The sequence below is a fragment of the Ceratina calcarata genome, unplaced genomic scaffold, assembly GCF_001652005.2.
Source record: "Ceratina calcarata isolate Rehan_Ccalc_2016 unplaced genomic scaffold, ASM165200v1 scaffold72.2, whole genome shotgun sequence".
In the NCBI taxonomy this organism is placed as follows: domain Eukaryota; kingdom Metazoa; phylum Arthropoda; class Insecta; order Hymenoptera; family Apidae; genus Ceratina; species Ceratina calcarata.
The window spans coordinates 1,469,811-1,492,597 of NW_017178472.1; the positions used below are offsets into that span (position 1 = coordinate 1,469,811).

Sequence of the window (22,787 nt, forward strand, 5' to 3'; positions counted from 1 at the left end):
TTTCATATGCATCAAACTAACAGTTAGTACTCTTGCGAAATTTTTAGTAAAAATACATTGAATGCATTTCACACTTTTACTGTGACATGTACGTAACAGTACAAATAAATAAAAACCTAACCCGGAGCAGTCGTGTAAGCTCTTATCGCGAGCAGGATCATCAAGATCTTATCCACGCGAGACCAGAATGCTTCGTCTTGCCAGAACGCGACACACCGTGAAATTTATCGCAGGTCCCCGTGGATACTTCCGTTTGCCGTCGAAATTTCCTTGTCCCTCCCGAGGAAACCGCTTTTCGAAACACTTTCCCCACAGTCGCGAATACCTATTTCAAGGGAAAAAGGGAGAAACAGCGGGGATTCTGTTCGAAATACAGAGACTCGTCGGGAAGTGGACGCTAGAGGCGTTCGCACGCGCGGGAACTTTTACACAAAGTCCGTTGAAACATAATGAAAACCGATACCGTGGCGGAAGTATCATAAATTAACCGAGTTTTCTTATCCTCGGCACGTCCACTTTTCAATCTCTTTCATCCGACAGCTTGATTCCGCGTGTCTTTTGAATAAAGATTCTATCTCGCCGGTATTTTCCTTACCGCTTACTTAGAGCACCATCTATCCGATATGCAAAATCCGTCTAGATAATTGAACAACGGTAGGAGACTCGCCACGCTTTATTCTTTATTCCTCATTTGAAAAGCTTCGCGTATGATTCTTTTCTTGTTACGTTTTTAGCGCCCTTTGTTGTTTTGAATTACGAAATTTTTTGAATGAAAATACTTTAAAATACTTTACGACTCTACAGCATATTCTGTAAGTAAAATGCAGTAGCGAAGTATATAACTAGAAAGGAAACATAAAACCTTCTTATGGCAAACTTATAATAAACTCTTGTTTCGTTCAGAAAATGTTTCTCATGTAATTTTACATTTTTTACGAACGAACTATTATAATTTGTGAACTGTATGAATTATAAGTTAAAAGGAGGATTGAAAGCACTAGAGTTTAAAGTGCGATTCAAACAACGCTAAGCACACATATTTCAATAAGATAATGAGGATACTTAAGATTCTTTGTCTCTCACTTATGCTAACTACTTAAATCTGAATCACTTGACTATTAGAATATAACAGTCGCATTCAATGACAGCCAGCACTTAACTTATCCATTTTTTAATGTCCACATAATGTCGAGCCATTATTATTATTAGAACCAGGGGATTGATTTCGGAAAGTCCAAACGTAGGAAATTTGACAGGGAATAGACCCCGCGATGTATTATTCAGCGGATGTCTGATTGGCTGGAAAACTCACAGTCCACCTTAATTGATTTAGTCCGAGCAGAGATAAGGGTAAATGAGGGACATAAGGGTTGTGAGGTAATGGAGATCGTTGCGCGTCTCAAATGATCGAAAAAGGAAAGTTTGATTGGTTGATGAGTTTTAGGGCCTTGCGTAACTAAACTAATGGTTCATTAATAACGACGTAGAATATAAATAAAATAATATATAGGATAATAACATGAACAAAATAATTCAATCAAGGAAATAAAAAAAGAAACGAGAAGCATAGTAAACAAATACAGATATGCCTGAAGCACAAAGACAGTTGAAGGAACATGCTCGAAATGGTTCAATCTTATTTTATGGGAATGGAGAACGAGAAGGTGTTTCAGTTTATAGATAAACGAGAGATAGGCGAAACGGGTTTAACCTCGTTTAATCGGCAGAAAAACACCTTTCGCCCTAGGACGTCCAGAGAGATTTTATCGGATAACTATTGGGTTAGGGTTAGGGTTAGACGGTACACGAACATTGACGGCGTTTAGCATATACAACACGCGCCTAATATGGTTGCCGCGGCATTTTAATGCTGAGAAAATAGCGCCTCTTCAATTCTTTATGACCCATCACCAGCCAAAGAAAATTTCGTGGCTGAAAAATTTTCCGTTTATATATTTTATAAATAAAGAAAGAACTCATTAGCATGTTTTTGTAATATTATGTAGTAAAATTGGAAAGATATACGTATTTTCATTTAAAATATCTTTTATCAACGTATATTTAAAAACGTTTACCTAAAGTTCATTGTTAATGTTAGTATTATTATTATTACTATTTAGAAGAATATTCTATGACAAACATTAACAATGTGTAAAAGACATGAATAAAATGCAAGCATTATGTATAGTTCCGCGTTCGTTTCGTCGGCAGTTACGATAAATGGTTAATTAAAAAACGATCTTATCAAGATGAGTTTAAACTTTCACATAGACAAAATGTAGATGCCCGAGATGGTTCTCAAAGCAATCGCGGATTAACTTTCGCTAATGATATTTTATTAAGTCAAGGAGAAAATTGAAGGAAGCACTGTTCTCATTATGACAAATAACGAGGCTAATCGAATTTGATACCGAGAGAAGGAATAATTCCGCCAGTCGTGCATTTATCTGCTAAATCGACTCTCGTTTGTTTAGTAATTGCCTAGCTTAATTTTCCGGCGATTCTCTCAAGCTCAAATTACATTTCAATCTCTATTTATCTTTTCCGCAGACAAGTTAATTTTACATTAAACTGGTATTTTCGAGTTTCAAATTAAGACAAGTAATTGCATGAAATTTTTACTGAAAGGAAATAGTACATCAAATTAATTCAAAGTTAAAATAAGCGAATTTTAGTTAAGGGGGTTAATTCAGATTTTTCTCAATCACTCCGTTAACCAGTTTACCGCAAGGAAAAACAAACTGGTTTGCCGAGGTTGACCCACATTCACGAATTTCTTCCGGTAATTTGAATTCCGTCGGCGTAATGGCCCGTTAATTAGTAACTGTCCAATGACTGCGTTTCAAAATCGATGGAAACAATTACCAGGCACGGCCGGGTAGGAAGAAAGAGAAGAGAACCGCTTAAGTAGCTCGCAGCCAGTTATCAACGAGCTTCGTACGCTCTTATGCAATCACACGTGGCGGTTGCAACTCGGAAGGTGGTGGTTTCAATGCCGCGCCGGCAGCGCGATGCATTAAATCAATTTCCCACTCCCCTTTGTTCGTTCGTTTGAGAATCCGTACCACGGGTGGGATCGTTTTTCATTAACGTTCGATAGCGAGCGTATTCGATCCATACCTGGCTGAAAAAAAGCCTTCATTATCGTACCGAACGCCTCCCGCTCCGAACAGGCATAATATTCGACATGATTGAATAATAACAGAGCTCCTCCATGTAAATACACTTATTGGCTATACAGAGTTTACTGTGATAAATCGCTGAATTTGCGAAGCACGCAGTTCGAATTGAGTAGATCTCGAAATTGGTAATAATGCAAAAGAATTTTCGTGAATAATATGTAATTAGTAAATCTAATATTAAAAATGTCTTGCGAAATCATCAAAGATTTTCGAATGTTCAAGAAAATTGTTGTCAATTCGAAGTGGAACTGTGAAAATGATTTTGATGGATAAATAAGGGATAAGATGGACAGAGATAAAGAAATTACGAAAAAGACCTGTCGATCCTGCGACACATTCTTATATTGATTAAAAAATTGCGTATAGAATAAACATGAACGAATTCTTTTTATTTCCAAAGAACGAAAACCAGATCATAAATCTCTATAGTGATCCATATACCTAACCGGTCTTATCCTGTTTGAATATCATCGCCACGTGAGAAATGACAACGTAGATATATTGCTGCCATCAAAGCTGATATCGCCGTGCAACCGGCAAGTAAATACAGGGTATCTCATACATCAAGATCCACAATGAAATCTTGAAAATAAACTCGAATCCCACGAATTCGGTATCTATAAATATGTGACCAGTGCAGTGCCTACTAATATAAAAGAGAATAAATTAGGAAACTGTTTTAAAGAATGGTTCCCCTATAAAACATACGTGTCTTTATCAGAGTCATATTTTCACGGTATCTCTATCATAGAAAGCAGAATACTTTGTAATAGTTTTTACTTTATGTTAGTTATCGGTGTTCAAATCTACATTTGAGACAGTTTGTTCTTTATAGATCCAGAAGATAGATCCCGATACCACCAACCGTGATCATAAATAAAAGAGTTATCTTAAACGTCTAGATCAAGCTGTGCGCATTGTATGGACGTGTCCCCCGTGTGAGATTAGAGGTCGATCCTCGAGGAGCGTCTAATCTGTCTACACGGCTCGCCTTTTAGCGGGACGAGGATCTCCGGCATACTCCTCGATATTAATTCATCGCGGCGGGAAAAATGAATCTTATTCACACGGGAGCGCAAAGTAGCGTCCCGTGTTCCTTCCATCACCCACGACGGCAGACAGCGCGTCGGCAGTTCGTTTCGAAAACGGACGTGAAACGAAGCTCTTCTCGTACAAGCCTCGTAATCGAATATCAATTTTTCTTCGACGATAAAGCAGCTTTTTGATTGACGAGATAAATCGCCGTCGTACCCCCCTCGACCTGGAACTGAAAAATGATTCTATCCATAGAACGTTCAGGGGCGCAGATACGTATGCAAATCTTCCTCTCCGATTCGCGGATCATGAGATTCCTCCGGTGCCTCTTTTGAATAGAATTGTTTTCTTTTTAATGTTAGCTCATAATAGATTTCTTCTTTAAAATTTCACTACAATTAATTATTTCCCCTCGCCATACGTCTCTTGTATATATTACATGTTTTCTTGACCAATACTGAGACATATGTGTACGTATAAGTTGACAGAGACAGAAAAGTTGAAGATTAATTGTATACAATCAAGTACCCAAAGGATGACGAAGTTAGGTTGAGGTAGAAAATAGATTTGTAGGCACTCATGCACGGGTTATATCCTTATTCGAGTCATACATACGTGTATTTTGCTCTGACACGGTTTTTCCAGCGTCTAGTTGCACGGCTAACAAGACTTCAAAGGACCGCTGAATAAGAAATTAGCATGTATTGAAGATGAGCCACTCTAGACATCATTAACGTGACACACGCCTTGTCGTTGTTGCCTCAACAAGCGTAGCGACTCCTAAAAAAGACGGGTCATTGCCTGAAGAACAAGATTTCAATGGATAACGCTTATCTCAAACCCCTTTATACTCTGATACAAATATGCCAAGCACACTTCCGTAAAACACAATATTTCATGAGAGGGCTTCTTTCTGTTTTTGAAAAACGCAAACTCACTTTTATCTAGACTGCTGTTACTTTTGCATACTTTGCCTATCGAACGTACACACTTGAAACTCATACGTATTTTTTTAAAGAAACATAAATTGGAGCTTTGTCCCCTCATAGCATCAACATGCATCGCTTTCTTAGCATTTTCTTCATTTCCACTGTGTACTTGCATACTTGATAATAAATTTCAAATTCCTGATGCATCGAAATCCACAGTGTAGCTGCAAGAGTAAAATCTAGCCTCGAACAATTGAAGAGAAATTTTTTAACTGTTGAAATTTGAGGGATAGTCGATAACGGGACTGACGGGTCATTAATCGAACTGCGATCGTTTCAATTACCAGGAACGTTTTTGATCCCAGGCAGCGCACCGCAGCGCAAGGAAGTTCGATCGGTGTCGAAGCGCGACGATTCAAGTCGTGTCGAGACGGGAGACTAAGTTAATTACCAGAATTAATGTGGACCGGCGGCGTTAATCCAGGCACGGCACGCGAGCCAATCAAGAGGTCAGATAAGAATTAAACGGTATCGAACGTAGGCGCCTCGTTAGTCGAACCGTGTCGAGCATACACTTCCTTTCATTTAGTACTATATCTACATATATGTATAACCATTCATGTACTACTCCTGTTTATACAGTCTTGAAACGTACTACGAAATGTACAAACAAGTGAAACGTTCTGATGAATGAGTGCACAGAGAATAATCAAACAAAGGACTCATACATATAATCAATGATAATATGAACATATTATAAATGAAATTACTTTTGGTTTACTACTTTTATGTCTTTCCTCTTATTGTCGTAAATATTCATATACTGTATATAAAAATGAAAGTATTCTAATTTATGGTTTTTATACTAAAATATTTAGATTTTTCCAAATTTATAATCTATTACATAACTGGTATCATTTGTTTTACAAGATTACATTTATATAAGTAATTATACTCTTTCTCTCTCTCTCTCTCTCTTTTTCAATTGAGATAATGTACGATGATTTTTATAAGTTGGAATAATTTTCAAATTTTTCGATAGACAATAATCACTTGTAACCGTATTCTAATATTTATGAACACAAACGTACATGTGATCGAGCTCGTATCGGTATCTATTCCACGAGCAACAAGCATTTCAATTGAAATCTCAGCTATTCGTCGATATTATTGTCAGTTGGACATGCGTGCGCGTGATCAGCATGCGTTACATTTTTGCATTGTCCTTTGTACCTTTCTAAAACGTACATACACGGTTTTATTCTATTTTTCTGACTATGTATTTATTGGAATAATGTCAATACTCGATGGTATCGTGAACTGAACATGTACACTTTTATCATTCCCGCATTGTTGTTAGTTATTGTTGCGTAAATCATTCATTGCAAAGAAGAAAAGTTTAAATTATTAGAAAACAACTACTACAGTTTTTTATTGTGCCATATTGTAACAATTAGGGAGAATTAAATACTTTGCACGATTGCAGAGATTAGGTCAGTTTAGTTCATAAAACGCCAATGTAATTTCTAATAGTATAATGTTAGTATCTACTTTCGAAAGTAATGTATTAAATGCGGTATAAATTATGACTTCTCGAGGGCGGGCATGTTTGTCGCGATTAACCGATAGCAACAGTAAGAGGATTACTCTAGCTAGCAAGATAATAACGGTGATCAGTTAATCGACCATCGGTCTTGATCACTATAATTTTCTACTCTTTTTTCTAATGTGGGACGGTGCGCTGGTGAACGCTCTGGGTGGTCGATTGGCTAATCATAATGATCGTAAGATGAATAATGACTTTTCAGTTTCAATAGGAAGCCCTTATCAAGTACGTATATATTACGACTTTCGTAACCGATTATAGTCTCCGAACATTTTGAAATTTCCTGATTCAAAGACTCTAACGACCTTTTGTATAATTTTTTTATTTATGTAACCATAATTACCCCAAAGTATTCTAATTGATAATCGTCAAACAGTTAACAAACAAAAATAATGGGTTAGAAAACATCATAATACTTTTACTTTTATTTTTCTACTTCGATCGTTAGTAATAAACTCAAAATTTTACAATGAAATACTAAACAAAATCTTGAAGTACTAAATGGTTTACTAATGCAAAACACAATGTTCCTTTCATAATCCATAATCTAATTATACCGACTAATAACAAGCCAATAAACACGCCATGATCGTAAAATCAATGAACCCGGGTTACGTTTGCTTCGCTGCGCTAATCCCGAAGCGTACGAGTTCATTTTCTGAAGGCCTGAGGCAGGTATCCTTATCCCTTTAATTACAGGCCGGCCTAGGCGTCTGAATTTCTCGCTAATAATACGCGTCAAACGTTATACATCATCCTAGAACCGTGTATCACGTGTACATTAACTTTACACGTTTCAAGCTTCAAGTGTAGACCAAACATACGTACAAGTACTTCATTTCAAAGGAAAGTTTTTCCAGAGAAGAGTTACTCATTTTATCCTGAACCTTTAAATCCAAAGGAAATAATACCAGACCATAAACTCTCAACAGTTTACGAATAAAGCATAGAAGTTTTATGAACTAAACACATAACTGTCGTTGGTGATAAACTTTCTTACACTTCCGCTAACAGCAGAAACTCCAAATTATACCAACTTCATAATTCTAATGTGTAATAAAATACTTCCTACGTTGCACAACACGTTAAAAAACTGATGAGACATTCCATGTACAGTCGCATAAAACAACTAATTCTCTTTTGATTTCTTTGGAAGATGTTCTATACGAATTTACCTCACTGAATTAATCCATCCTTATGCTTGAATAAAATTGTATTCATTTTCTCAAGACTGAGAGGATCAGTAAATATTACAATTGTTCTTAATTGATATAAGTGGATAGCGTAACAATTACGACAATCCTGAAATAGGCACTCTTCGGTCTTTCGAAGTCATACGAACAGCGGGGGACACGAAATTCGAGTGTACAAAAAAAAAAGGGGAGCGAGACCAGGCCGCTGTGGACTCGTTATAAAAGTTCCGCCTTGCACGGTAATACCAGAAACCGGGTATCCGTTTTCGGGCGGAAGTGCTACAATTAAATTGCGCCTGCCGCATTCGCCCTCGTTCGTTGCTGGGAGATACGCGTGGTCCCTTTATTTCCACGACGACGGAGCGACACTCGGGGAACCGAGCGCCACTTTTCGTTCCATTGTCACCTCGATCGATTGTCGAACGCTCGGTTTCCTCGCGACCAAAACGTGCGCCGGTATTTTCGAACCGCGTAGCCTGCGAGTTGACAAGCTACGTACGTCTCTCCCTCGAGGAAACGTGATCGTTTTGAAAAATAAGAGAAGGCTATTTAGAGGAGATATTAAATTTACTTTTTCTTTTGTACTCCCTGGCACGTACTCGTAATTTTTGTCGAGTATTTTCTAACGATAGACTGCGGGCTTTCATGATATTCTACGAGGGGGAGATGAAATTTAATACAATCAATCCTTGAATTTTGCAATTTAATATCCGTATAACTCTTTTGATTGTATGGAATATTAAAAGCATCAAAGTTTTAATCTCGAATCAGATCATTGAAGTATGAATTTATTTGCGGCTAATGGATTACTGATTAATGCTATTACGATTTTTATTAATTTCATTACTGTGTGATTGTTTCAGATATGCTTGCTGGGCCTCGCAGTGAGCGACAACAGTACAATCGAGGACTCGACCATCGAGGACGTTTCGGAGGTTTCGGAAACCAACAACAATCTTGACACGGACTCAGGAGACCAGGTACGTAAATCAATTTGAAACAGTATTCCCCAACGCAATTCCTTTAGACGGTTTCCGACTTACAATTAGTTTTCCGTTTCTATTTAAATTTTCACAAATCCCGAGTAATAATCCGAATCGAAAACGTGCACGACTATGTTGGTACATTCCAACAGAAGTGCATATATTTTAACAGTTTCCCGTGTTTGTACCTGTGGATTTGCGGAAAGAATAAGGGGAGGTGCCCCTGGTGCTGCAGGAAAAATAAACATCTTTATTCATGCCAGCCAGCTGGAAATAGGTCGCAGAAACCGTTACACCCCGACAAAGCTCTCCCTCTCCCCATTTTCCCTGCTTGCATTTTATTCTTTTTTAATTTTTTTCCTTCCTCTTTTTGCGCGCCCACCGACAGAACACGCTGTGCAAGAGTGTAGTCTTTTACGCCTGGCCTGGTGTTCGCTTCCGCCTACTTCCTTTGGTCTTTCGTGCTCTGTTTAGCCAGCAGTTCGTCAACCGACGACTTCCGTCGTCTTACACAGGTCTCGACTAATCTCAAGATGACGTTACGGACGCACTCTTTCAGCATTTTTTCCAGAATACGCTCGCGAAACGACACGGAAACCGCTGCGAGATTCGCGCGCGAGTTCCTTCTCACGTGGACGTTCACCCTCGTGACACTCGTTCCATTTTTCATCGCTCTGTACTTTGCATAATTTCGCCCTGAATCACAGGTGTACGCGTTTCGCGCCAGCTCTTCCTACGAGTCGCCTCGCTTCCTTATTTTTGTACAAGCGCAGTACTCTTCCTCATTCTGTGCACACATTATAATGTTGCAAGTATAATCCTATTTTCCAACGAACGTATAGATTCGCATGATATGTATTTGTGGGTATAAGTATCTTTCTAGTGAATCGTTAAATTTCATTTTAATTGTAAATTTGTTAGTTTCAATCTGCACTTTCTTTTCGTTAATATCACCTTCGAATAAACACATGTGCACATTTTAGTTTGTACGAGTAATGACAATCTTTCAAATGTATGTGTTATAAATCCATTTCCAATCATTTCAAGAATTAATTGCTATTTGTGAACTTCCTATTATTGGACTGTAAAGTAAGAAAACAATATTTTTTCATTTGTCACAAAGAGGACTGTTATTTATGATACTTTTTCAAAAATCTGACTTATAATATTTATATCAGTTGCATTGTCATGTACACAAATGATACGCGATCTTGTTGATGTACTACCGATCGCAAGCGACGCTTCGCACCAACTATTCTCGCCCTTTTTGTCTTCAATAAAATTTCCACTTTCCTTGAGAGCTCTGGGCACACAAAACCCGGAAAAGCAACGAGCTGGCCTACTTTCGGTTCACGTTAAAACGAGACACGAAACGACCCCAATGCGCTGTAGTCGATACATGTGTAACGTTTCTTCATATCTTCTACTCGGACATGGCGATGCGGTTTGAATATCAGTCAGCTGAACTTTTGTATCTGAATCATCCAGAATTTCGTCACTAGACTGCTGATATTTATACAAAATAAAACAATTGTTATACAAATTATAGGAAATCTTCACATATCTATATTTTGTACATTCATTGTTATTTTTAAGATTTGTATTAGAGAATGCGGGAAGAATTATTTCAGTTGGCTATAAAAAAATTAATTCTGAGCATATCTGATGTTACGTATCTATAAGATCGATCTCCATCATCCGTACATTTATCAAAAGATAGGATGAGATTCAAAACTTCATCTCGTTTATGTTTCTGATACTAGAAGTCGATGATGAATTTTCAAGGGGAAATCGCGTCGATTACAATGCGTTTGTCATGACAAAAATGGGAGTGACGACAGAAAAACTCGGAAATTTTTCTTAGCTAACGAATGTTAATTTGTCGTAGCGATTTTCAACGAGAAATATTATAACGAAGATAGTGGCGATATAAAATTAAAATTCTCACTCGCATGAATAATTCTCTAATTCTTTATGTATCATACATGAGATACGGCAGCGTTGAGCACCGGGAGTTTTCATTTACACGGGAAATAACATTTTTTAACGGCATTATCTTTGTGCAATTAATTATAATCACAAGAGTCGGGCGTTAATTAAATACACTTGCGCGAAACAATTGCACGGTGGATAAAGTTCTATACGCAGCGAAAACAGAGAGAGGGAACACTCGTCATTCGTATGTAGGTCGTGTCCGACAATTTTCATTCATCCGCCGAGAAAGTTCCGCCCTCTTAACAGCTCGCCGCTTAACCAATTTTCGATTCGTCGGGAAAATGAATTAAAACTTTCTGACCCTCTCTTGCGAGTCAGCTCTCTCCCTCTCTCTCTCTCTCTCTCTCTCTCTTTCACTTTCGAATAAAAAATAAAGCGAGTACCTCTAGAAACGTGCACTTCGAAGTTGTACGTTAATCAAGATAAAATAGGAAAAATCGTGGTATAAAGAGCAGAGAAAATGAACTAAAAAAAAAATGGGAGAAATGTTTTAAATGTGAAGGAGTAAGTATGGGACGAAATTTTGCGTTAAAAAGAAAGAAAAGGAGCCAGTAAAAAAAGTATCTTTCTCGTCCGTCAGTTCATCCATCCTAATTCAACGGGCATCCCGGAAAAATCGGGCCGGCTCCTGTCTCTCGTGACGTGAACTTTACAACGTTGTTTCCCCTGCATCGCGTCCACGCGATTATATCCCTCGGTCGACTGGAAGTCGCTCGAGGGTGGTCACGGTCGCCGTTGTCGGCGTCGCGACGCGCATTCGTAAAATGTGACGACGTGAGCGCTCGAAAAAAAAACGATGTGCGAATGCATTTTATGATCTAACGGTCGCCTCCGTGGTGTCGTGCAGTTGTGCAACTTCCTCTTGTCCTGCGATTTTATTTCGCCACCGTGTCACGCCGAAACTCCTCTGCGTCGCGCGTAAAACTCGCCAAATTACCACCCCAACTCTCCCGCCCGAGCGGTTTTCCTCGATCTTCTCGCGGATGTTCACGATCTCCGCCAGTCGATGGATCGATAAGAATCTCCTTGGGAAACTACTACGGGAATTTTATGGTGATTTTTTTATCGGCACTAGCTTGGCCCGCGTGTTTTATCGACATTCAAAGTATAGAGGCAGCTTGTGAAATGAGCTGCTTTGCCTTTTTCGTTTATGATGCAATTCGAAGGGTTTTTGTATAGGAAAATAAAGACAATAGAGAATAGAGCTTAGAGCGAAAGTCATGAGAAACAATTCGAATTAATCAATTTTGCAAACTTCAAAAATTTATTAATTTTGAAAACATCACTAAATGATTCTATTGGATAGAACGCATGTTAAAAACTTAGTATCCATCGTGTTAGTAGTAGTGTAACAGTTTAAACGTTTCATGGATGAACGAATAGATAGGAACTGTAACTTGTGCAGCGGATGGAAATGGCAGATCACGAGAAATTTAGAATACGCGGGATCAACGCTTCGGCGTATATCGCCATGCGCGCAGTTAACGTTTATCGTATTTTGAACGTGCAAATCGGAATTTATGAAATTCGACGGCACGATAGAGCTTCCTGTAGTCGGGACTGTATCCTCAAAGATGACCATCGGTGTCGCGTAGCGCGCGTATATCCAATTCGTATCCACTTTGTATTTGCATATAAAAGTATGCATTACGCATGTTATATGCCCTAAATAAAATTATTTCACGTAGTTTGGGAAGGCTATTTTGTTTCCTATCAGAGTTTCAAACTATAACCAAAGCTAAAGCAATAGTAAGCCGTTTGAATGTGAGTTTCTCAAACCGTTTACCAACATCGTTTCTTGTACCTATTCTGATATTAGATATTACTGAGTTATTTGTTTACTCATCCTGATATTTTAAGAATTATTGGATTAACTATTTTGGACCCATCGTGATTTTTACTTTGCATTGAAGATATTTGCGCACTTGAAAATTTCATTTCGGCACCATGTTCTACCATCATCGATCAGATTTTCGCATAATCGAGCAACGAAAGAATCGGAAGGATCTGAGAGAAATTCGACGAACAGTAAGATGATCTCGTAAAACAACTATGTGCGTTTCGGGACGCGTTCGCATATAAGAATAGCTTTAGTACGAACCAGGCGAACAGATAAGGCGAATAAGGTCATATCCCGTATAGGAAATCGTGCTCAACGTACAGTATCCTCGCTCGCGCGTACATTTCTCTCTCGGATATCTCTCGGAGAACGTTTTCTTTTTCCCCCAGTGATTGCATCGACTACGAATGAAACTAAGTTCGCGAACAGTAGCAGAATTAGGATTGCGCGGTTGTATCCAAATAACGTTTGTCCCAGGCCATATTTTCGGAAATTCGTTTCGTGAATACCGAATCAGCGAACTTCCACTCTGGAACAAAATTCCGACAATTGGATTCGCTCCAGAAGTCGGATCATTACGCAAAAACATGGTTAGATATGTACACACGTATGTATTACTTATTTATGGTTGGAATTTTGAACAGAATGATATGACAGAAATTGAATCGACTTGGTACCGTGAATTATACTTTTAGAGTTGTTTAAGTATTCACTGATTATATTTAAATTGCTGATAGATATACTTATGTATAGGAAAACTTAATGTGACTGGAAAATATAACTTTTATGATTTGTAATTAATGTTACGCTCGTGACGAATAAAGAGAGAGTAACGGAATATTGAAATATAATGAAACAATTTTTGACAAAAGCTTGAGGGCTTGGCTTTGTTTCGCACTTGTAAGGTAATTCGACAAAAGGAATTAAAAGCACTACGATTTGAAAAGTGTAATTTTGAGTGAACCAAAAAAAAAAGACTAAAAATGAAAAATATTTAGTGAACGCAGGAGGATGGATGAGTATTAAAGAGAGGAAAGGAATTTAACGTAATTGGAATTGGTGGATGGTTGATTATTCGATTGGTCGAAATTTTATCCATGTTCGTACAACGAAAGTTTGAAGGTTGGGGGAAAGTCACGATGAGCTCCGCGTTAACATGAATTATGTGTTTGGGTAGTTGCCAGAATGGTTATTAACGCGAATGGTTGTCGACGGACGACGAAACTGTTCGATGAACTTGTAATTGCTTTATAATTGTGCTTATCACCATATGAAAAACAACAATTTTTATCCGTCTCTGTGATGGCGCCGTTTCATTTTTGTTCTCGCTTTTAAAACTGGAACACTCACGCATTGCGCTTGGGAAACTGATTAAACCAATACACCGCACACTGCAATGTATACCCGCATCGCGAATATTTTGGATGAACAAAATGTCAACGTCAAAGTTATATCTCGTATCGAATCATTTCCGCATACATCCCTTTGTCGTTTGAATTATAACAGCAACATTATCTATAATCTCCTTCACCCCAAAAAACAGGAAAACCGATGAAAAAAGGAGACAGTTTTTGTTTCCTGACTGTGGCTATAGTGTAGAAATGTAAAAATAAAATGGACGCATGCATTTAACTAATTTCCGACTGCTAAAAAAATTATTAACAAATAAATCCATTATCCTACATTTACTTACCGCACTTCACTCTTTTAAAAGAAAATATCTCGGCTAGGTATACACGCATAAACTATGAAGAACTTGGCCACGTTACGTAATATAACGCAAGAATTTCATTACAGCGTAAATAACTGATCAAGAGAAGTAGACAGATTATTACCCCGGCTGATAAATGTAAATTTTTGAATAAATAAATAAATAATGGGACGTTTCTTATCACAATATTTCAAATCGTATTCAAAATTAGATTTCCGTGCCAAAAAGACGAGTTTTCTTGCTAATTGGAAAGAGAACAAGAATCGAAAGAGGTGTTAGCTGAAAGAGTTTTCATTCTGATAGATGGTGCATCACTAGGACAAGTGAAGAAGAAATCGGTCGGTTACAAAGAAATTGCAACAAGAGGATAGAGCGCCGAAGAAAGTGGACGGAGGGTAGCGTGCGTGCCATGACAATGAACATTCCTATCTCATCGTCGGGACGACGCGGTTTCCCGTGAGCTGGTCGACGCTCTAGTGCCGCTCTCGACGAACAGAAGGGTGAAAAGCGTCGACGAAGCACTCGCCGCTGTTCCATCGTGCTCCCGGCTAATTGTCTAATTGCATTTAACGGGTGTTCGATTTCAAAGGTGGTTGCTACCGATCCGCGCACGGAGAACGTTTCATATGAAATAGCGGTCAACCGGTATGGCGCTGACGAAATTAACAATCTAACTTGTGCCATCAGTATGAACGTATGATTATCACGGGAGAAAAATTATAAAATTTGTGCAAGAGCGGTTTTTAACATGCTGGTAATTAACTAATGGAAAAAACGGCAATACCCGAGGGAAATCGACTTAAAATATTTGTTCTCCAATTATATAAAGCCGTAAATGCTCCACTGTTCAGTCATTTGTAGATAGTACGTTTTAAGGGAGTTATTTCGTAGTGGAAAGAATTGTAGAGAGTATGCAATCGGTAGTTTTGTGCAGAACTAAAGAAAATGGATGCCACCGGAACGGACGGGTATTGATCTACCGTATTTTTGGCAAACATGAATAGACCGACAAGAGAGTAGACTCAGTAGACGGAAGGATATAAGAATCAAGTGCTCGTTACTTTCTTCTATTTTATTCTGGACTCGCGTTTCATCCGGATGGATTATAATTACCTCAACGAATTGTCGTTAAAATACCTATCAGTGAAATTAGTATCAATACATATTTGATCGTACCGACGAAAATACGGAACAAAGCGCTGAGCACGAAATCATGGGAGACCACGACACACCGTTCGTAGTCTCATCCAACGAAAGACGCCAAGAAACATTAAAGAAGATAAACGGCCGGCGAAGTCGGTCTCATTCATAATTCATGCCGCTAATTTCTCACGGCGGTGCGCGCTGCTACGTTATTGCATTATCTGGAAAATCCTTGAATAATTCTCATCCGGCCACGGCTCTTGCTACGAAACTTGCCGTTACTTGGTCCTCCCCTTCCTTCCGCACCTCCTTTTCTTTAATCCGTCAAAACGTCCTCTTCGAGGACGATACAACCACGCCCGCCCCTCGATTATGCCCGTTCCTATTTTCAAACTTTCATTAGAGCCAGTCGCGCGATTATAGTGCGCCGCCGTCCAATTGGAAAACGGAAGGGATGGATGTTACGAGAGTTGATACATTCGTAACATTCGCGATCTAATAATTTCTGTGAATCGCACGGCAACCGGTCAACGGAATAATTGGAACTCAACGAGACGCGGGACGACAACGTACGTTTGTTAATTTAACGGGCGACGAGGACCACGGCTGATACGCGTATCTACGTATTTTCCTTGCATTTCGAATGGCGGAGCGTGTTTTCGTTTCGTTTCAAATCGTGCGGATGCAGTGACACGAGTGGAATGCACCGATTCCATTTATCAAAGCTGTCGAGGATCCTATTAAGTCGCATATGAATAATATTTGTGTTTAAAAGTAAATAAAAAGCGCTCCACGTATGTGTTAAAATAAATTGTTAAACCTAATTACGTTTTCATTTCGAAGTTCAACATCATTTTCCAGCATTCTCTGCAATTGTAGATATTTTTCTCGAGCTAGCTTCAATTTTACCGATTCTCTTTCATCTTCGAATGCTTGCTGGCTCTCCCTCTTTTTTTCATATGTACGAAGTTCGTATCAACGGACAATAAACCACTCCGGCATGTGCTTGCGATATCCGGCATGCTTTTTCCTATTTCTGTGCACGGTTGCTTGTTGAATATGCATACATGCTTTTTAAACAATAGCAGCATGATAAAGCGACCACTTTCTGCAACCGTCTCAATTTTTTTTCAGTATTGACTCCCAACTGAGTGATCTTAACTTTCGGCATAGTACAATACCTATCGAGTTTCTTCCATACTAGTGTAAAGTTTATTAACATAACGGTAATATATTCACAGTCAGTTTCCTATGTGACGTATTCAATCATTCGATAATGATGAACATATTTGCACGCGCGGAACTTCTGTTACCTTGATTGGTTTATCTGATATACGTGGTCTATCAAGATAATAACGATCAGGAAGTCGGAATCAGTCCACGCGACACAACGTTCGTTCAGATTTTATTATCGCAAAACGAAGAAGAAATAATTTACGAGGGACATGCGTGAAACAAATGCGGAACGAGCTCGGGAGCAATTGGTTTTTTGACGATGCGATATAACGCAAGATTATTGGGTGCAATAATAAAGGCCCCGGTCATAAGTCGCGTGGGACGGTAATGGGACGAGACGATCGTTGTGTCTTATAAAACTTTCGCAATTTTGAGAGAGGTGTGACTGACGTGTAATAACCCTCCCCGCTTACCGCCGGCAAGCCGTATTTCGAAACGACTCCCAACACCGAGACCCCTCCGCTTCCTGCCCCCCCCCTCTCCTTCCGGTTCTGCGACCGCTTTTCAAGCGTCCGCGAATTCATGCCACGGCATCGATTCCAGCTTGAACTGAACCACCGCTTACAAATTAACCCCGGAGCGAAGTCATTTTTTTCCCTCGCTCCTCGAGGAACCAAGCGTGCCTCGATGGGAACAAGTTAAATTAACTCACGGGGTGGTCTGTCTTTTCCTCTACTCCACTCTCCTTTCTCTCTGTCGCATGCCCCTCGCTCGTAGGTTCTGCTTTTTTTACCTTCTCTCCTCGTCTGTCGCACTTTTCCCAACGCAACGTGCTCCGTCGCTTTCCGCAGTGAAACATCGAAAGCCATTATTTAAAAGCCGGTCGGTATAATATCTGCTCCCCTGCGTTTCATTAAAACGCGGAACTGCGGCTTTTAATCACGTAATCTGAACGAATCACTGCGGAAAATTATGTTATGCGGATTTCGAGGCCCCGTCATTTCGTTTTCCCGCTTCACGGATTATCGAAACGCGTCGCGTGTAAATTCTAATTAAGTAGGGAATACGTAGAATATTTGAACAACAAACACGAAGTAACTATGCAACTGCATAAAATTTAGTCTAATTTCCTTTCTACCATAAGTTGCAATTTAAACACTTTTTCTATCGACAATTGATATAGATATTAATTTCTATAGCGTCGTAACAGATACGAAACTAATTAGTGATTACTATCATAGGAAACAACAATATTGCTGGTATAGTGTTTCCGATACAAAAGCACGCACATACAAATGCAATAAAGCCTAGATAAATCGCTGCTTTGATTCAAAATACGAAACGTTCATTCGACCGTATTAACGTCAACCAAAATATTCTCATTATCGATACTGATGTATCATTTCGTACGTTTCATCAATATATGTATAATACCTAATCTCAATTCTGTTGAATGCTATTCAAACCATCAATGCGAATTGGTAAAGCCGTAGAAAAATCATGAATATCGTAATGTATTCTCTCTACATATTCAGACAAAACCGAAAAGAGTTAATGAAACTTCTGAAGTGAATTCAACAAAGATACAACGTGTATCTACTATTCTGTGCTTCGTTCCGAATAATCATAAATATTAGCGGTAATTCTGTTCTATCAGGAAGCCCTCCGTTTTATCGGCCATAAAGCTCTTCGTTGAAGAATCGTTTCATGTTTAATGTATGCTTAACCGACTTGATACCGTTCGCTTTCATCGCTGAAATTTCTGTTCTACATCCTACGAGAGCAATTCATCACGGAATTGTGCGGAAATCATACTGACCAACGTTTTTCACATGCCAACATCTACATACTTTTTAATTAAAAGTAAATTCTCATTGATCCGCGACAAGCAATTGATGTAACGATTTTCCTATTTATTTCGTCCTCGAAGCAGTATGCAAAGATTTCGAATAAGCATTCTCAAAAACAAACACTAATTCCTTCGTAACAAGCGAAGGATAGCTCATCACAGATGGGGGGTGCTCGTTCTAATTGAATTTCCCAGGGAACGATTAACAGCGACACGCTAATAGGTCGAGAGGTCCTCGAGGGCGGGTTGGACGCGTAAGCATTAGCCTCGACAAAACCGATGGCCACAAGGACGCGGATCTCGCTTGAGGCGTTTGCATCGATAATGAGCGGACAGGTGGCATGATCGCATCGACAAGATGTTCCAACCCTGAATGACACTCGCTGCCTGACCTCTGGCTTTTCCAGGCTAGCCGGAGGACGCGATTATATTGGAAACGGCTACGAAAATGGCCCGACGATACCAATCTCCGGATTCGATCCCTGGTACCTCCATTAGCTACGGGCCGACATAGATGGAATCCGTGAGACAAGCCTGCTTAAAGTGAGCGAGAGAGGAAGCGAGCCTTCCTCTACCGTTCCACAGTATTCCTGCTGTTGCTTTCAATAATTTGGGAGTCTAATGTGTCGTCCCGGAGGAAGAGCATTTCTGGCAGGAAGACGGCGTACGAGAGGTCGAAGGGAGGAAGAAGAAGGAGGAGACATCCGAGACGAAAACAGGGGGGTGAAGAAGCCGGGAATGTGGGCGAAGGGGCGAGGGACAAATTGACACCTGCACGCGAGAATCGAGTCCCGGCTGGAGATGTGGCGAGGCCGAAAGCGTCGTCGATGGGGAGAAGAGGAGCCCGCGTGAATAATGCAGGCCGAGGATCCTGCTTAAAAGTCCGATCATCCGTTCTATTCCCAGCGTTCGGAGGCCTTGCGATCGTGCCACCATGAAAAAGATAACACTCGGCAACATTATCGACAGTTTCTCTCCTCGGCTAAACTCGATGGGAAAATTGATCGCGGGTGAAGCGCTCGCGACTCTGTTTTAGCAATTATGCATGGCTCGTTATGTTCTCGATTCTCGGGAGATTTGATGCTCTTCTCAAAACACTCGCTGCACTTCAGTAATAAATATTGAATTTTTAAAAAGCGTTATTCTTGAATCGAACTTTTAAATCACGTCAAGGATAGTAAACATTTTTTAAACGATTAACACTTACGCCTTTATAAGCACAAATCATCAAGTAGATATCGTTCTACAATGGAAGAAAAATGAATCATCTATTTTTCATACTACATTGTCTCCCAAGTAGGTGACCCACATGTGTGGAGCGTTCTTCTACGTGCCTCAATATTTATACTCCCATTGTCATTAAAATCACCCCATTGTCGTCGCCAATGGAAGTCGTCCGGAGCACGACACCCTTTTAAACGCCTAGGTAAATGACCTGCTATCTCTTCCTACAGATCGGAATTTCATTTTTGGACAGCCGAAACTCATAAACGCTTCCGAATATCGTCGCAAGAGGATCGAGAGACGACGTGGTTCCGCCAGATTTATTTCCGCGGCTTACCTCTTATCCCGCTTAAGACATCAGTCTTTTTAAGCCTATTACGCACCTCCTTTTAACTTGACACTAGCCGACCCCCGTTCATCGCCGAAGTTGCCTTTCGGTGAACTCGCGTTGTACATAAATTCGCCTAATCCCTAGTTAGCCTCGTTAGTTGAATGCATCTCTGAATAGAGATTGATAAGTATTATCAGTACAATTAAATTTAAAAAAAATATCTGACTGATTTAGCTACGTTAATTTATCAACGATATTTTAAGTAACTTCCTTCCTAAATAATTTTAAACAAGAAGTTGGCAGCTTAAGTTTTCAATTAATAAGCTAATTTCCAAATCGGACTTGTACTGAGTTCACTAGTCGGATTAAACTCTAAAAAAATAAAAATGCCTTTCCCTTAAACTTGAATTAAAGCAAGTCGCTCAATATTGTTTAATATTCACATAAAAAATAAAATCTCTCCCATGTTTATCTATTCAATAACAGAATCAGCATACTGTGCTAAATTTTCTCATTGTCGAAAATGAAAAAGAAGTGGTAAAAATTAAAAGGAACCAAGAAACTGCTGGTAGAAAAATTAACATGACAACCGAGTGAAAGAAAGCAGAATGCGACCGAAACTATAACACGCCTCTGGGAGAGTGCTTGTACCAGTTTTTCTCGTGCTGAATGAAACTGACGTGTGCGAGGAAGAAGCGACTAGTTCCTCTGCGGGCCAGGTAATTGTGAAATATTTCTAGTTGGGGAGGTTAGCGCGATTGTTTATTTTGGACGGGGCGATAATCTGACGATGGTGCACGCGGCTGCCTGCTAAGTTTACCGTAGGCGGCCAACCGGAACGCGAATGCAAATATTTGGAGCACGACACGCTTTAACCTCGTAATTCGTGCGGCCGCTTTTTCGCGAATGCGCCTCTGAAAGGTTTGGGGTCGTCAGATGGAAACGGTTTTAAGCAACACTTCCGCGCACTCGTCTCGTCTCCGAAAAAGCGCGACGGGGTTGTTAAACGAAATAGCGACGATCCGTTAAAACTAAGAGAGTTCTTTTGAGCCTGTATATTTCTAGTGCTCTTGCATTTTCCAACGAAAGTCTCATTTTAGTTTTAATCTAGTAAAAAGGTGTTAATTGCTTATGGATTTAATAAAAGTACATCAATCCTGTGAGAGAGATGCAAATAATAATTTATGACTTCCATCAAGACGCAGTGTGAATTAAAAAGACGGGATCTCACGGTTTAAGAAAACGAAAATAGATGGAAAAGCATTGAAAACTGATGAAACGGAGTAGGATCGAAGACGATGGTGGGGGGAAAGGGTTGGTTCCGAAGAGAAAGACACAAGGTGGTTCTTTAGAGGGTGCCAGAGAAACTCTGGCTTGGTTGGCGGTGGAGTTTGAATAATGCAGACTTGCAAGCCTGCTTAAAAGTGATCGGTTCAGCCTCACCCCTGCCCCTAACGTCGCAGCCCATCGCGCGGCTCCCTTTAGAATCCTACTTCCAGTTCGTCTAAGAGCACGAACTAAGATTGATTTTAGATTGGGTGAGAATTGGGAATAGCTGGCCCGTTACTTCACCGGCAACACGGTTTCTCCGTTTCTCGAACCCCGGTTCCTGCAAACGTTCCAAGCTGATGCTTTTATCTCCATTCTGCTTGATTTTATTAAAGTTCTCCGTCTAAGGCACACTATAAACTTGTATGCATGTAAATTTGGCGACTGTAACTTGAAAGCTGAGGATGATACCGTGGATCAAGATTAGATTGGGGTAAACGCACCGTTTAAATGATGCACAGTCGGTTCTGCTTGAAAAGCGGAATTTCAACTCCATCTAAGCCTATATTAACTAACGACAAAATCGTTACCGTTCAAGCAGTCGATCTACTAGAGAACAGACAATTCACATTCTATAAACGTGGCTATAATACTATTGTAGCAAGCAAAATACGAATCTAAGAAACGGAGCAGAAGTAAAACGTTATTTTTTTCTTATTGAAAGCGAAGAAATTTCGAGACTTTGCTACATTTATTCATAAAACAATACTTATCCAACTTCTTTTTATTATTTTCAATCCGTTGGTCAAGTTTAAAGAAGTAAACCTGCTACACAATTTCCGGGTTGCGTAATCGTTGTCAGAAAGTTACACGAAACAATATACGGGAACGCGCGGGAAGCACGTAACGAATTTTCTATACAAATAACAACCAAGTTCTGGACCATATTCAACGCGGCGGACCGTTTACGCATGCATATGCAAAATCGTCAAACACAAAACTAAGCGAGCGCGACTGCACGCGACCGCGAAGATTCGCATGCATAAATACGCGAGTTCGCGCAGTGAACATTCGAGAAACTATGACCAACGTCGGATACAAGCGCAGTATGTAAAGAGGATCAATGTTTCCCGTCTCCTGAAGCAGCTTCGCTTCCTTCCAGTCCGGAGAAATTGCCCATTAATTGCTAGATTACCACGCTCATTACAAGCGAGCAATTAATTTTCGACACTTTCATCTGGCATCGTTTCGACTTTAGTTAAAATGTATGTTTATAGCGGTGATAAAGACTTAAGCTTACGAACGAGGATCAGAGAAAAAA

At 39.7% G+C, this 22,787-nt stretch overlaps 1 protein-coding gene across 1 annotated transcript in view; it reads left to right on the forward strand.

The window, feature by feature from the left end:
• nolo (ADAMTS-like no long nerve cord) overlaps positions 1-22,787 on the forward strand; it is a 175,727-nt gene that overhangs the window by 85,712 nt on the left and 67,228 nt on the right. The window contains exon 3 of the mRNA XM_018033538.2: positions 8,809-8,925. Within this exon, the coding sequence (XP_017889027.1) occupies positions 8,809-8,925 (117 nt within the window). The remainder of the gene's footprint in view (positions 1-8,808; positions 8,926-22,787) is intronic.